The 16,776-nt window shown below is 44.2% G+C and overlaps 2 protein-coding genes across 4 annotated transcripts in view; one reads left to right on the forward strand and one right to left on the reverse strand.

The window, feature by feature from the left end:
- The window catches only part of yars1 (tyrosyl-tRNA synthetase 1), a 160,576-nt gene that overhangs the window by 68,741 nt on the left and 75,059 nt on the right, over positions 1 to 16,776 (forward strand). The gene's annotated exons all lie outside the window — the stretch shown is intronic.
- The window catches only part of trit1 (tRNA isopentenyltransferase 1), a 37,904-nt gene continuing 25,715 nt past the window's right edge, over positions 4,588 to 16,776 (reverse strand). For all 3 annotated transcript variants that reach the window (XM_053446177.1, XM_053446176.1, XM_053446178.1), the window contains 3 exons: positions 7,558 to 7,667; positions 5,553 to 5,670; positions 4,588 to 5,406 (listed from right to left, as the gene is read on the reverse strand). In XM_053446177.1, coding sequence (XP_053302152.1) covers positions 5,186 to 5,406; positions 5,553 to 5,670; positions 7,558 to 7,667 — 449 coding nt within the window. In that variant the 3' untranslated portion in view covers positions 4,588 to 5,185. The remainder of the gene's footprint in view (positions 5,407 to 5,552; positions 5,671 to 7,557; positions 7,668 to 16,776) is intronic.

Genomic DNA, 16,776 nt, shown 5'->3' on the forward strand with positions numbered 1-16,776 from the left:
ACACACACACACACACACACACACACACACACACACACACACACACACACACACACACACACACACACACACACACACACACACACACACACACACACACACACACACACACAGTGAGACAATGACATTTATGTAGCCCACCAGACACAACACGTCAAGGCTAAGCAGCTTTGTCTAAAATAAGCACATTACTTACAATACGTGATAAGAGAGCGGTGTGTGTGTGTGTGTGTGTGTGTGTGTCTGCCCAAGTGTTGTCCTGGGAAAGAAGTTCACTGGGTGCTGGAAAAACAGGAAGGCACGTCATGCTCTGGATTGGCGAGGGTAGAAGAAGAAGAAGGAGGTAAAAAAGTACTTTGTGGCCCCTGTATTACATAACCAGACAGGAAATATGCAGCAGAGAGAGAGAGAGAGAGAGAGAGAGCGAGAGAGCGAGAGAGAGAGAGAGAGAGAGAGCATAGGACGCAATGCATACACTGCATCTATGACACTTTCCTTAAAGGCTTTTCACATCTAATCACATCTCGTCTCTCCCCTCGTCCTTCAGTCGCTTTTTCGTTTATGGCAGGCACCGCTCTGGAGCCAGACGGCGTGACAAAAAGAGAGAGAGGGAGCAGCATGAACTCATCGAACCTAGTTCATCCCTATAGACACATACACACAAACACATCAATAAATGATGGTCTGCACTTGGCTCCTGATGCAAACATCACATCGCATGGAAACGTTATAAAACGGGCCGGATTAGGCTGAAACACACTCATTCCTCGTTGTGCAGCTCTGGCCGTGTGCGTGTGCGTGCATCTATAAAGTCCATAATGCAGACGGGTGCAAGCGCACACAGCTGTTACATTTATGCTCAGAGAACCACAAACATGCAGAAGCGCAAGACATGAGGGAGCGGTTGTGGTGAGTGTATGTGTGTGTTTCAGATGATGCTAATATCAAATATGCAAAATGTACACACTCACGTGCACACACAAACGCACAAAGCTCTCCTGTGTGATTGAGTCACACCTGACAGGGTTGTGTTTGTGGTTACGCGACGCACAAGTTCAGAATCGTCTCGGTCCTCTTCCTGACTGACTGACGGCTAAACAATGACCCTGAGTGAGACACTAATGTCAAAGGGCACAAATAGGAGCACCCCGTTTACTCTATGCTCAAGATAAAGCTCAATCTCACTCAGGCACACAACAAGCTGGCAGCCGCAACTTTGACCTTTTCGCCACATTCCTGACGGCGTCAAACAAAAAAAGTCGGATTCTTAAGTGAGACCTTCACGTTTCACAGACTCATGCTCGGAGATTATAAAGCCGTGTGGCGTCTACGACCTCGCCACCGCCAAATATTTATCACTCGAGTTTTATCTATGAACTTCCACATCAGCAAAGGAGCCGGTTCTCATAAAAGAAGCTCCTTCTCTCGTAGTCAAGTCAACAGCGTCTCCAGAGTGCAGTTGTCGCCTCGTCTGATTAGCCGCTCGCATGTCTGTGTGTGTGTGTGTGTGCGTGTGCGTGTGTGTGCGTGTGAGTGTGTTGTTTGTCTCGCCATGGCCAGATGGCAGAGAATGTTTAGTCAAATGGGATTAGAGATTAGGATTTAGTGGACTTCAAATTACCCAGACGCACAGTCACTGGATGACACACTACTAAAAGCAGAGCTGAGAGGTGGAGGTGCCTCGCGAGTTCAACAACGCAAACTCAGCCTGGTTGGAGTCAGTCGCACAAAGTGAGACAATGAGCACACACAAGGGTTCGACTGGTTCTAAGTTTGATATTGTTGCTTCGATTTTGTAGCAATTCACTTAGGAGCACTAGAACTCACTAATAAACTTGATGTTTGTAATTTATTTAATTTCATTTTTATTATTTAATTTGCTTCTTTATTAGGGGATGTCTGTGGGACTGTTGTTTGCCACACTCCAGGATTACCAACTCTACCTTTAATAGATGTAACAATCAAACTAGAGATTCAAATAATGATCATTTCACTCCATAACTAGTTAATTTGCAGTCAGACTAGCAGCAACATACTTCTATTATTAACATGTATGATACCTTTTTCTTGTTAAAGGACTTAAAAGATTGTCATTAAAAAAAACAAAAAACAGAAAGGCGGTTAAGAACATTAGGATCCTTCGACTTTTATCCCAGAGCTGTGACCTTCATCACCCCCCCCCCCCCCCCCCCCCCACCCCCCAAACACACCAAAGACTGTCTCACACCCACACTTTCAGTGACTGCGGAGTGCACATACCATACACACCAAGGGCTTTGACTTACATTCACACACCTCAAGGAGTGTGATTACCACAACCCACACACTCACATCTTGTTCTGCACTATTTGTAAATGCAGTTTTTGCACTATAAATACTCTACTCTACTCTTACTCTATCTTCTTTATATTATATCTATTTGCTGATTCTGTTACTTCAGTCGTTTTCACCCTATATTTCTATCCATTTATATATCTCTTGGAGAGAGAAGCCTATTACAATTTTACGGTGACAATAAAGGCCTTGAATCTGGACGTGCAGTGAAGCCGGCAGCAGAGGCCAAAGCACCATGGCAAACAGGCCAGATCCAGACAACAAGGATCTATAGGCTGCAGCATGCGTTACATAAGTCCGCCCGCGGTTCCCCCCACTGTGGGCCTCACGTATTGGACAGGGTGTGCTCTGTGAACATATACAGCTACCGAGCCGCTACAGGGCAGGACTGACAGAAAGAGGGAGAGATAGAAAAAGGAGCTCTGAGACTGGTTGAATTATTGTGCAGCGCACACACACACACACACACGTACACACACGTACACACTCACACACTCACACACTCACACACTCACACACAGAAAGAGACATCTGAGAGGCGGTGGACTAGTGGCAGAAACTTGGACTATGGGCAGAAAAGGTCTCTGGTTCGACTCTGGTTCGACTCCACAGAGTAAAAACAAAAGACGAACCTGGATTGATCCGTCCAAAAATCCAAGAGGATTCTCCCTACCCTGTCTAGTGCCCCTGAGCAAGGCACCTTACTCCCTCAACATCTGCTCCCCCGGGCGCTGTACATGGTTGCTCACTGTGTGTCCTGCACCAGATGGGTTAAAAGCAGAGGATACATTTCCTAAAACTGCATGAGTGTGCCTGTGCATGTCTGTGCATGTGTTTGGGACAAATAAATGTATCTTGATCAAGTGAAGTCATCAAGTGAAATACGCTAGAAATGAGTCTACATTTAAGGACTTTCTTTCTTACACTTTGTGTGTGTGTGTGTGTGTGTGTTAGTTGACGGTCTCCCATTTCAAAGCTGCTTCGGTGTGTTGATTGTTTGTGCTCGCTGTCTGCGTCTAATGAGTTCACTCAGTGCGTGCGTACGTGTGTGTGTGTGTGTGTGTGTGTGTGTTCGTAGATGATCCAAAGCATCGCAGAGCGTAAATCACTAATTAGCCTTGTGATCGGAGCTGCCCCACTTCTCCACTTCTGCGAGTGCGTCTCTGCCCGGTTCAAGGAGCCGAGGCCTGATGTCACTGCATTGCACAAGCTTCCTCGAAAATGTGGAATGATTCAGCAGTGCCTGGAGGTGCCAGGGCAGACTCGCCGAGGCACCTGAGATAGGAACATACCAGGAATACAATGTGAGGCACGGATCAGATGACTTGTGTTTCGCCCCCCCCCCCCCCCCCCACCACCACAAGATCACTTCCATTGTTTCAGCTGTTGTATTCACGGTGACGATGAAGAGGAGGGGCAGAAAAATATCACCAGAGGGAAAGGAAAAGATTGTGATTAGTAAGTAAAGAAATATTCAAGAGAGGGAAAGAAAAACAAAGAGAGAACGGGTTATCAGTGTGACTCCTATACTGTATGGTAAGTCCCCAGTAAGCTTGAGGCCTGACCCAGTTTGGAGGGAGTGAATGTGGGACACACACACACACACCGACACACCCACACACAATATGGCTGGAAATACTTTGAGTCATGTGGCTGAGGTCAAACACCGGGAACCTGTGATCTAAACCCGTACTGAAAGATTGCGTCTCAGCCTCTGACTGGAAACTACAGAAAGAGATGATGGAGCGTCGGACAGAAACGCAAAACAACTCTGTCCTGACTCTTGTGAGAGCAGGAGAGGGCGAGCAGAGAAGGTGTCAGGTAAGGTGAGGGAAACTCAGCTTCTGGAGCGACGCCAGATTTGTGTAAGCAGTTCTACAGTCGGCTGGCACACCTTGGGTTTGAAAGGGGTACAGCGTGATGTTGCATGAACAGAGAGCTGCGATCCCCGCTGGGGCAAAAACACACTCTCTCCTCACAGCTGGAGTCGGCAGGTGTCAGAGGAAGAATGAACACGGGCAATTAGCACAGGCGTCCAGTCTTTATCAAACAAAGAGGGAGAAAGTAAAACCTGTTAGATGGCAGTAAAACAAAGTGGCAGCAGGTAAACAGAGCACAATACTCGTACTGTGTGAACCTGCCAATGAGATGATGTCATGTGAGAACCACTCACACCCAACTTTCTTTTTTTTCACAAATAATCAATCATTGGTTGAGATCATTCAAGAGCTTTTGATTGATTTATTTAAAAAAAAATATATGGATTAAGTTTAAAGTGCAGGGTGACTTGGGTTGAACTTGAGGCAAAGAGACAAAGTTCCTGACACGGAGGATTCATTCAGTCCCAACCGGGTGAAAGGTCACGCTCTCAGTTTAAGGCATATTCAGCAAAAATAGAAAAATAAACTTTCTTTTAATAATCTAAAGCAAGAAATAAAAACTTTCCTTCTTGTCTGTGCATTGCAAGTAGCATCTAATTTATCCAAAATGACAACTTGTCCAGACCTTCAAACAAGAACCTCTGTACGGATCCAGGCTCATGGACGAGTACAAGTGAGAAAAGAAAAGTCTCTTGTTATCCACATTCAGTGAGGATCCGTGTTATGAGTTCTCAGGGCTGGAATATCCTTTTCATCCTTTTGAAATTTAACAGCTTCGACAAATGATGATTTGCAGGAATTAATGGAACTCAGTGGGAGGCGAGACGGTATCCCAAGGAGAGACGATCCCAGAAGAATCCCAGTGAAAGTGGAAAAAAATATTTGTGATTCTATAAAGACTAGAAGGAGAATTCCAGTTGTGAGAGCAGACCCGCGGTGGGAGCCTGAATAAACGTGTGTGTGGTCCGGAGTCAGTCCAGCTGCTTAAGTGTCACCGGTACTTCCTCGTGTGTCGTCCTGGCGTCTTGGGAGGACTCCTGGAAAGTTTCTGTGGAGCCCAGGGCGACGGCGTCCTTCGGGAGGGTCTCTGCTGCAGACACAGGAGCGTCAGTTGGACCCTGAGATCCACAGGCTGGATCCGTCTTCCTCTTCTTCCTCACATGATAGTGATGCTTCTTGGACTTCAGGTGAGCTGCAGGTGAAGAAGATAAAAACAGAGGACACTGGTTAGATGTTGGAAATCTGTGACACCGTGGATTATCAGGCAAAAGTATAAAAAACGATCACAAGTCGTTTATTCATGTCTGGTTCGTGTGTGATGTGGGTGGACTGCCTCACCTGTCCACTCGAGGTCACCGATAATCACTTTGTCACACAAGTCACAGGTGTGGAGGCTCCGTTTGTTTTTCTGCCCCGCCTCCTGTACTCTGATTGGTGGAATTGTCGGCTCCTCACCCTGATTGGTTGAAACACAGAGTTTTAGCTTGGTAGAGGCTGAATGAAATGTTCAGTTGTATCAAAAAATGCCTTCTCTCTACACCCATTCATGAATAGTGAGCAGAACTGATTTAGATTTTCGACATCACCACGGCAGGTGTGCTGAAGGCGTCCCACACGTTTCCAGGTCAACTTCCACAAAAATTCAAGGATGCGATTTGGCTAAGTTTGAGACATGGATCAAGACTTTTTTCTTTTCATTGAGAACTTGAGCATGAAAGGGGGAGTGGGGGCAGACATGCAGCAAAGGCCCCGAATGTTTTTGCCCCGCTGGACGGGCCAAGTGTTTGTATATGGATCATGGTTTATTAATGCTACAATATAAACTTTCATCATGATAACTCGTAAGCTTTAAAGAAGATAACAAATAATGAATATAATGAGGCTTGAACATTGTTGTTTTCAAATTCAATTCAAAAAACATATTTCCTGTTTTTTTTACGCTACTTTAACCTCTTGGATTAAGAAAAAATAAAACTTTTCCAGGAAGTTATTTCCGGGGAAAAGAAAATTGCAGTTTTATCCAGTAGAATTTACTTTCGGTAACAGATCAGTACATTGATTCAAGTACTCACAGACACTTGGCCGGGAATTTTCTAATATCAGAGCCATTTCTGATGCTGGTACCTGTATCTACTCTTCCAAAGCAAGTTCTGTAAACAGATGCTAGTTTATCTTTTTCTGTGTTATTTTTCAGTCCTGTGTGAACTGACATTCAAAGAAATGCTCTGACCAACAATCAGCAACAAGTTGGACTGAACCAACTCTGCAGTTCGTCCCATAATATATTTTATTACTTGTTTGTGTCAGTTACTCAATTGATACGAGCTCCTCAAATATAATCCCCCGGCTGAGGAAACTGTATGAGGACACATTTATTTTTATAAAGACGATAAAGGAGGAAGTAAAACCACGGCTAATTTAATAAGGAGGTGCATTTGCTCTATTTCACTTGCTCCATTGCTCAGGTGCCTCGGGGCGTGAATATGTGAACACCTCATCTCAGCCATCCTGTGGTACAGTGGCAGTCTCTTTTTCTCCATTACACAGCAGAGCAGAACATTATATTGTAAAAGTCGAGCGATGGAGAATTATTCATATGTCTAAGAGCTGAGAGACACTGGGAGACCCACATTCAGAGAGCGACACAAGTGACAGTGAAGTTGACCTTTGACCTTCTGGAAATAACATGCCTCCACTAAATCAGTTTATCCCGTTTGACAATTTTTATGAAAATCAGTAAAGATTAGCACATTAACTCTTGAATTATAGCCATACACATAGTTTTGTGAGGTCAGGGTGACCTTTGACCGCACAAATCTAATCAGTTCAGATTATCCCTGAGGCCAAGTGAACATTTCTTCAAAATTTGTGTTTTCCTCGAGGCGTTCCCGAGACAACACGTTCAAGAGAATGGGAAGGACAGAGAGGGAACACAAAATGAAATGATGCAATTTGAGAAGAAAAAAAAAGAAAAAAAAAAGGGAGTGAAAAAGAAAAACAATGAAGGAGCATGAAGGAAGGAAGAAATTAGAAGTAAACAGGTTGGGAAATGAGAGAGGAAAAAAAATGAGTAAATATAAAAAAGTGACCATAGAAAAGAGGAAAAATGATGAAGAATAAAGGAAAGAATGAAAGAAAGGAGCAAGAAACGTAGCAGGAAATAAAGCAAATAAAGAAAGGGGTCTAATTAGGATGTGGGACGAAGGGACAATATGTTGGAGAAAAAAAAGAAAGCACAACGGAAAGAGGTAATTAAAAAGGGAGGGGCGGTGGCGGGGAGGGAGAAGGAACAAAAGAGAGAAAGGGAAGAAGAAGCTGCTGATTTACAACACTGAGGCCCCACCTTACTGAGACTGTCCAGTATCTGCAGTGCAGGGTTCAGCACCGTCTCCTCCCACCTCGACACGTCCGTCACATCCAGGCCATACACTGGTGGCACGTTGTCTCCCGGACCTACACACACACACACAAACACACACAGACAGATACAGGTCAGACCCACAAACAGAGATAGCACACACAATTTGTACAAGGGCAACACAGGCTGCCAGTAAATATAATGGATATTTTGTTTTAGTGTTTCTACATTCATTTTTATTGGGCATGTGGAGAAGCCACTGACAACACTATCTCACTGCAGCTCTGACATTGTGTTAGTGACTCTATATCTTTACACTGTATTAAAATGAAGGTTTTCTTATAGAAAACCAATGTACTGGCAACGTTTTACATCCAAAGAGTCGGAAACACTGCACCATGCAGCATATCAAAGAGGTGGACGCTGATATAAATCTACTGTTTTGCAAATTGTGTAGCATTTTTTTTCCATATCTAATTAAAAACAAGCCAGTGAGCGAGTGTAGCTCAGAAACACTGAGGTCGACTTCAGGATGAATCCGATGCAAACTGGGAAATTTACAGTAGCACTGATGTGATGCCGGAGCTGCACCCTGAAGCTCTGTCAACCTGCTGACTCACACTGGCTCGATAATGTCTCTCTCTCCCTCCCTCCCTCCCTCCCTCCCTCCCTCCCTCCCGTCCCTCCTGTGCACCATCTCTGTCTCTCTGTCTCTCTCTCCTCTCTCTCTGGGGCTCTTTGGCTTTCACTCACTCTACCATTCTCCCTCTCCCCCCTTCTCCAACAGTTCCACCCCCATGTTTTCTATTTTACATCAGTCAGCAGTCTCCAGGCCTCAGCACTAAACTGCAGGACCCGTCCCTGCCCTGCTGGTCTCTCTCTCTGTCTGTCTCTCTGTCTGTCTCTCTGTCTGTCTGTCTCTCTGTCTGTCTGTATCGAGAGCCCCTGTCCTGGATTGACTGAGGACACACAGATGATGTGTGGAACTTGTAGAGCTGCAGCTGTATGTAAACCAAGTAAAATTTATGGCATAAATATTTCAGTTGTAATGCACCTATAGTTAATTAATCATCGTATCCAGATCAAAATGTGAACAGGAAAAAAGAGCTGGGCTATAAAGCAATTTCAATAAATATCGCTATACATTACATCAATAGCAATATAAAAAAAGTTAAATATAGAAAGATATGATGCAACAATCACAATAAAAAGGTTTAGCTCTAGTGTGGGCCTCTCATGTATTAGCAAACGCAACATGAAAAAGTATTTATTCCACTAAATGATGAAAATAAGATGTTTAACCTGTTTTCTAAGTAACGTCTCTTTCTCAGAATAAGAACAAATATTAAATCAGCTGGTTGCCTGGATATGAGACAGAGTCAAAACTTCAGTGGAGCTGAGTTGTAAGACGTGATTTAATGCCATATCATTTCCTTCAAAAGCAATCGGTCTACAAATCAGAAATGTCTGTGTGTAATGGGTCATATCTTGAGAACCGTTATCAGCTTCACACTTCGGCATGTGATTTCTTAAAGGCCCAAGAGAGTGTCAAATTTAGTCAGATTTGGAAATGCCAAAATAAGAAAACAGGCAAACGGCACTCTGAAGCAGTGGACTGGCTTGGACTCATCAACGTAAGAGATGTGGTCCCTTACGACAATGGGTGCTCTCACTACAAAGACAATGACTGATTCTCCAGTTCAGGGTTCTGCGCACAAGTCGAGCTTCACTGAGCTTTGTGCAGCGCAGCACAGCAGCCCTAGGGTTCTGTGGACTGAGTCCCTCATTTGCTCAAACCCTGCAGGTCACTATTGGGGTTTCAGAACGAAAGCTGCAACCAGCATCACTACAGGCCAAACAAGCAGCCCATTCCAAACAGATAACGACAGCCCACTGCACAAGTATAACAAGAGTTCAATATATATCAATATAACGTTGTGCATTGCACAGTGAGAGGCATATAACGCAGTTGATTTTTAATGTAAGAACTTATTTTTTCCATAACCCGGTTTGTGAAATGTGTGAAATGTCGTGGAGACCGCACAAAAGAAATTTAAACCACAATCATCTCCTTTATTTCTTTTTCTCAGGAGCAGTAATCCGCCCTTCAACGGATTTTCACTGAATAATGACTGAATATTTATCGTTATTTATTCTCAAAATCATTGTTGATAATCTCGTCAGTTAAAAAAAAAAAAAAGAATAACCTCGTGCAGTAGAGGGAGTAGTTCTTCATCAAGTAAGAAGAGTTTTTAGTGAATGACAAGTCGAGTCATGTGACATCACATGACTCGATTCACCATATTTCCCACCGCTCCTTCTGCAGCCACAAACCTGCCTGAGGCCCAGAGCCATCTGTAGAGCTGCTCCTTGTGACCTATAAATGTGGATAATCAGCGGAGTTCCCCTTCAACATGCTGATCTTAGAAAGGATAACGATGTCCGCCATGCTGATTTAATGTTCCCGCATGCTGAGGTCAGGGTTGTCAGTCTGACTTTAATATGGGTCCTGAGGAGGATTGGTGTCATAAGATGTGTATCATAAGATTTAACTCTAATCCATCTTATTCAAGCTATTTGGACATTTCATCATAAAAAGTAAAAATATAAAAGTTGATCTCATGGTGGCGCTAGAGCAAGAGAGAGGAATATCCCTGAAACCATTAGGATATATTGATTAGGGGCCGTGAATCCACACAGCCATCCTCAGAGCTGTGCCACTGTCATGACTAAAAATTCAAACTGAGACACAAACCTGGCTGCAGCTGCCTTCAGGTGCAGTTTTTTTTCTTTTTGCATTTATTATCGATGTGTTAAGCACATACACTCAGGTAAATGAATCCCATTAACCTGCAGGCACGGTTAGCCAACTCAATTATGACTTAATCCTTTTCCACAGCCAGACAGAGCTTTGGAGTAGAGGGCAGCAGACAACCTTTAGTCTGGAGTCACTCACTCTACTGGGACTCCATCATTACTGAGGAGTACAACGTGCTAACTGTGTAACCGCACCGCTCACAGTATTGCCTCTATCAGAGGAATGTGGGGGTGTGGGTGTGTACGTGCTAAGTGTGTGTGTGTGTGACCGAACAATGAGCGTCTTCACACAGACATGCACAAGAACTATAAAGTTAAATTCAGTGCTCAGTGTGAACCACATTTTTACCCTGGTCTAAATTTATCCTCCGTTGGTTTTAATTCCCAATGAGCCACATTTTTAGCATGTGATGTATTTCATCCATTTCACGCCGAGTCCTGCTGTGCTCAACTGAATAACTGACAAAGGGTGTAAAAGCTGAACAAACACTAAAATGTGAACAGTAGAGTGCATGCAACAGTAGATATCAGCTCCCTAAATATGCCTGATTCTTTAAAAAGTCTCAAAAATGTGGAAAGCCGCCCCCTCTCCAAATGCTCTGGATCCGCCCGTTTAATCTAATCTGCTCCGACAGTTACTGTGTTCTATCAGTTCCAGAGTATTTTGTGTAATCCAGCAAACACTTACAAACAGCAAAGAAAACACAACCTCCTTCGAAGAGGGAATACAAATCCTACATCACAGTGTCTTAGCTCTCCTGCACCAGCATCTAGGGGATTCCCAGTGTGTGTGTTGCCTGTGGACACTCCTAATCCCCAACCTCAGTGCTTCACGTGTGTTTACACAATCATACAGTGGGTCGGTTACTTTAAATAGTTACTTTAACAGCAGTGACTGTTAATCAAAGCCTCGGGTTTCACTAGTGCGGTTACTGTTTATGGTCACCTGTGTGTGTGTGTGTGTGTAAGAGAGGAAGTCTTTTGTATTTGTGGTACAATAGTGAGCAGGTGGTGCCTGGCATACCTCAACCAGATGCAGAGCTGGAGCTCATCTTTGCCCTCGTGTCGCAACCATCTCCTTTTATCTCACTTAAGGCCGCCACCAGCCCTCCCACAATTCCCGTCTGGAATCACCAGCCTCCCACTGGGCAGAGTGGAGTGGCGGTAAATAAAAGGGACCTACTGTATGGTGGGTTGCCAGATGTCATATGGAACCATCCGCCCCCCCTCCACTAGTCGTGTTCTGGATCTGGTGAAATTTAACTCTGCTAATCCACTCTGCAGTGAATGAGGGTTGATAAGAAGTGCTGCAGGGACAAAGAGCAGGGTGGTCCATCCACACGCACACGCTTACACACACACACACACACACACAATTGCCTTTGGTCTTGCCAAGAAGAAAAAGCATCTCCTGTCGTTGGGCAGCTGCTTGTCAGCGTGTGTGTGTGTGTGTGTGTGTGTGTGTGTGTGTGTGTGTGTGTGTGTGTGTGGAAACAGTAGTCCACCTGTTGCAGCAAATGGATCAGTAGTCACACGCTGCCTCATGTTGGCTGAGTGAGGATATATAGGCTTGTGTGCGCTCTGCTATAAAAACCCAACAACCAGAGGCTCCCCTCCTTCCAGCTGTGCATCCTACACTGTTGTCTCAGCACTGGAGCACGACAGCTGCCTCCGTTCACACAACGGCCTCCTTCCCCTTTCCTGCAGTTCCTCTTCCACTTTTTACTCCCTCACGTCTTTCAATATCACATGTTCATGTTTAGAGTGTCTAGAGCAGGTTACGTAACATGGAGCAAGCCTATTTTTGAAGATGGGGCCAGATATTATAAAATTAGGCAGAATTGAAAATGTTTTCTTGGTTCCATGTGTGCTTATCAATCATCTATGAGCTAACTCATATAATGCGAAGCAAGTTTTGAGTGGTCTCTTGCTGTCCAAAGCTCCTACTTCATAGGACCGATTCCATGGCGTTCCACTTCCCGCTGGGGTCTGAGCGCCAATGTCCTCTCCCCACTACAGATTTAATTGAATTCTAATCCTTTCAAGTCTAATTCTTTGTATGCCTCCCAAATCACATGTATTTCCTGCTTTCTCTAGGCTCACTAGCTCATTCTCTCTAAATCACCTGTGAGCTTTTTAAAGTCGATTAGTACATCTTTGCAATTCACTGCCGCAAAATGGCTTTTCTGTTTTATGGATAAATCAAAGTTGTCTTTTGATCTGGAAAAAGACTAAGTGGTAACATGTTACAAAGTTAGCTCAATTTTCTTGAGTCTGTCTTCTCGAGTGGCAGCAAGACCCCGACTGATTCGTCTATAATCAAGGTAGCCGACAAAGGTATCACATCAAGGTTGATCTGTAAACTCTATCAACCTTAATAATGTTTTTCTCTCCTGTTGAAGATTGTATCACTTCCATGAGAACTTAAAGCTGATATGTCAGTGCCACCTGATTCCTGACTAGGAACTACATGACAATTGAACCAAAGCAAACAGCATGTAACCATTACATAGACAACTCTTTGAAAAATGTGCTTATGTTGCATGCTTAGGTAAAAGGTGACTTTGTATTTGTTAGTGAATAACTTTGTATCCTGTGGTGTTTGATGAGCTGCTATGGTGATATGAGAGCAATGGAGTCGAGCAACAAGGACCCTGTCTGGCATCGAACTAAGGATGTTGTGGTTTCATATCCCTGCAACAACCCGGCTATTTTTATTCTGGATTTATGGGGGTTCCTGCTGCAGGGAAGGACTGTCTTCTCTTTCCTCAACACAGCGACACTCATTGTCAGCTGACAAAACATTTGATGCAATACTGTGGAATTCTCACCTTCTGCAGTTCTCTCATGTCTCTCCCCTCCTACAGGAGGTGACAGCGAGGTCACTGCAGTCACAACAACACTCGCTGCACGATCTCCGCCCGGATGAGGTGGGTATTAGTCTGTGCATGTGTGTCCGGTGAGAGCTGTGCACGTGCGCGAAGAAGACCAGGTCGGAAACTTGCCCCCCCCCCCCCCACCTGTTGGCCCAGCTGGGTTGGTTTACCTGCGCTCTCTAGCCACCCGGCGATCCATGAGTCATTCCTCTTTCCCTCCATCTAGTCTGATGGTGAATCAGGGTATCAGGCTGCCATCGGCCACATGTCTCACACATGAATTCCCCCCCCCTGCTGTCTACCCATTACCCCTTCGCTACAGACAACAACAACCACCTCTGGCTACACACTGAAAATGTAAAGTTTTGATAAAGATGTAGATCGGCGACAAACTTGTTTCGTAGAATTGGCCATTAAAAACTAGAGTTGGAAATCCTAGAAAAGCGAGAAAACTTTGAAAAAGTACAAGCCATACATCCCAACCTAGCATCTGACTATCGTCTCTGCTTCAGTGATGTATGTCTCTCCAGCTGACGACGGTCATGTGCAGTGAGAGGGCAGGGTGCGAGAAGGCCAGCAGGTCGCTTAGTGGTACAACTGCATATCACTTCATTCTGATATTAAATTAAAATATCGGTCGGTTTTATTCCAGTCCTGTGAGGGCCACAAACACCAGCTTTTTTCTTGTTCTCTTCAGACAACTTTATTAAATGATGGCTTTTGGGACTTGAAGAGGATTTAAAAAAAATAAGTGTTTCAGAAACATATTACCACCCCTACCTTTACATGACCCTTCATTTCAAATCTTCCACCCTAACAAGTTCAAGCAAACACTATTTTGCAAGTCACCGTGACGGCATCCTGAGCTCAACGCTTCCTGAAACAACTGCGATTGGTTGAGGAAACATAAACAAGCCAGTGCAGTCAGATCATTCTCCAGTGCTGACACAGCACTTTGGCAATGCAAGACTACTCCCCATCCATCCGTCCTCACACACTCACTCACTCCAGGGACTCAACAACAACTACAGCCCGGTTACTTAACACTCACGAGGCCTCAGTCGCACAACATGAGTATCCTGCTTACAGGTAGAGTGTGTGGGCTTGTCTGACACTCTTTTGGGACTTAATTATTATTTATTTTTTTAAATAAATTAAACTCTGAAGGCTCTGCGGTAGTTTGCGTAATATATGGCACTTATTAATATGAATGTAACCTCAAATTAACATTTTCTTTAGGAGTAATTAAATCCACTAATTAAACACACAGACACATCCTATAAGCATACACCCACATACAGATGCACTTAAAGCAAAGACCACTTAAGCTTGATTTAATTTGAGCTGCTTGACATGGTGTTACAATCCCCAGAGCGGCCAGAGTCGAGACCATCGAGAAGCACGTGACCTGCTGAGGAGTATTTAAGACACTGAACTCCCACCTGCTGGTTCACCATCACTGTCTCAAAGTGTGGGATGAAAATGGGCTTTAACCATGGCGCATGTGACGTTGTCTCTTTCTGTATATTCATGTATGTGTACTGTCATTTGATCACTTCTCATTGTGTTTGTAAGACCATTCGTCTTTCCCTTTGACCCACTAGTTTCTGGACACTCGGTTTGGTCCCCGCAGCCCTCGGTGACCCTGTTGCCTAAGTTTGGGTGGTCGGGGCAAATTCCCGGCAGCTATGTAATGCTTCAAGAGATTAGCCTGCTCAGCTGAGGCCTGCTGGCATCTGTGTGAATGAGTGTGTGTGTGTGTGTGGGGCTAGGATGAAACAAAAAAAAGAGGTCAGCAGTCACAGCAAGAGGGGACGGAGAACAGAGACGGTGCTGGGACAAAGGGGCTAACGGGGTTAAAGAGTAGATGGGAGGTTTTGGAACAAAAGTGAATATGTCGAAGCGCTGACCATGAAAAAAAAAGCACCTGAAAATGGGTGTTTACACATTAGAGCACGATCCTGGTGATGTTTTCTCTGACCTTTTCAAAAGGACATCCCTGCATTTGTCCACCAATGTGATGTCCTCGTATTTCAGTCCAACTAGAAGACTGATCATAGGATAATTTGCCCACTATCTGGAGGAGGTGTGGGAAACAGACTGAAGTTGAATACATTATCAATGTACTTTTGTATCTTAACCCACTAGGCAACATTCTGGCATCTCCAGTAAAATGCCTTCAAACCTAAAGATTTACAACTTCAACTGGACTATCTCGTCACTGGTACCTAGAGCAACACATCAATGCATTAAAAAAATAAAATAAAAATGCAGCTCCTTGTTTAAAAATGCCAGAATCCGCCTCCAAGACCGAGGAGACTACTGCAGATTCTGCGAACACAACATAAATGACAGGGACACTTAAAGGCGGGTTGGAGTGTGTTTTGAGGAGTGTCCTTACAGACCTCAAGAGGTGGGAAGTGTAATGTTGCAGACTGCCGTTAGTCATCATACGGAGTTGAGGAACACTTAAAAACCTAAAGTAAACATAGAAAGTGGTCTCCTGGAAATCCCTGTAGCTACTGCAGTGAACTGTACAGCAGGAGCTACAACAGCTGCAGAGAGTTTCAGGGAATGACTTCATGTGTTCACTTGTGGTCTACAGTGTTTGAGATGATTTGTGATAGTTTTGTGAGGGCTGTAGGACTCAGGCTCCCTTCTTGATGGCTGCTCTTGTCACACTCTTTATTTCCCATATAACTACAACCGAGGTGGTGATCAAAATGTTTCTGTTATATAGTGCAGTGATCGGTCTAAACCTGCCTGTATGTAATGGGCTGTCTGTTTGGCCTGTGGTAAAGCTGCAGTTTTCATTCTGAAACTGTAAAAGTGATGAACTGCAGCAAGAAATGATCGACTGCTGGCCTCAGTCCACAGAACCTGACTCTGCTCCACCGCTGCTGCTGCTCAAAGAGCACTGGTTGCTGGTTGAATAAATTAATTTTGATATCGAACATATAGTGTTTCAAAATCGCACCAATTTTGACACTCCACTTCCTTGGGCCCTTAGAAGTACACATGCCAAGAGTTAGGCCGATAGCATGACTAGTAGTAAAGAAATGTGTTCAACATCGAGACAGAGACAGAGGTATCTGGAATTAGTAGATAAATAGTCAGGAAATAGGGAAAATTAGGAAACTAAGAACCTCTTAGACCTTCACAGTTTGGAGATCCTTCCCAAAAAGACATTCAAAGTATATCAGGTGACTTTTGAGAATTGTCAGCACCAAATGCTGTTACTGTTTAACAACCAACAGATCTTTCACAAAAAGTTTGTTCCTGACTTTTAACACTCACAACTTCATAGCCAGACCTATTTTGGCAGAAACCTCTCCCGCAAAATTCTTCTGAACCTAAATTTTCTGAGCTGACATCTGAGCAGAGAATCCATGTGAGTTTAAATGGGCTGTTCTAAAGGAAACATACACAGCCTGGAACATAGGCACAATGGCTCAGACAACTCCAGACAGATTACTGCATATATTGAAGAGCAGTAACACACACACACATA

Source organism: Pleuronectes platessa, chromosome 18 (assembly GCF_947347685.1).
Source record: "Pleuronectes platessa chromosome 18, fPlePla1.1, whole genome shotgun sequence".
Lineage (NCBI taxonomy): Eukaryota > Metazoa > Chordata > Actinopteri > Pleuronectiformes > Pleuronectidae > Pleuronectes > Pleuronectes platessa.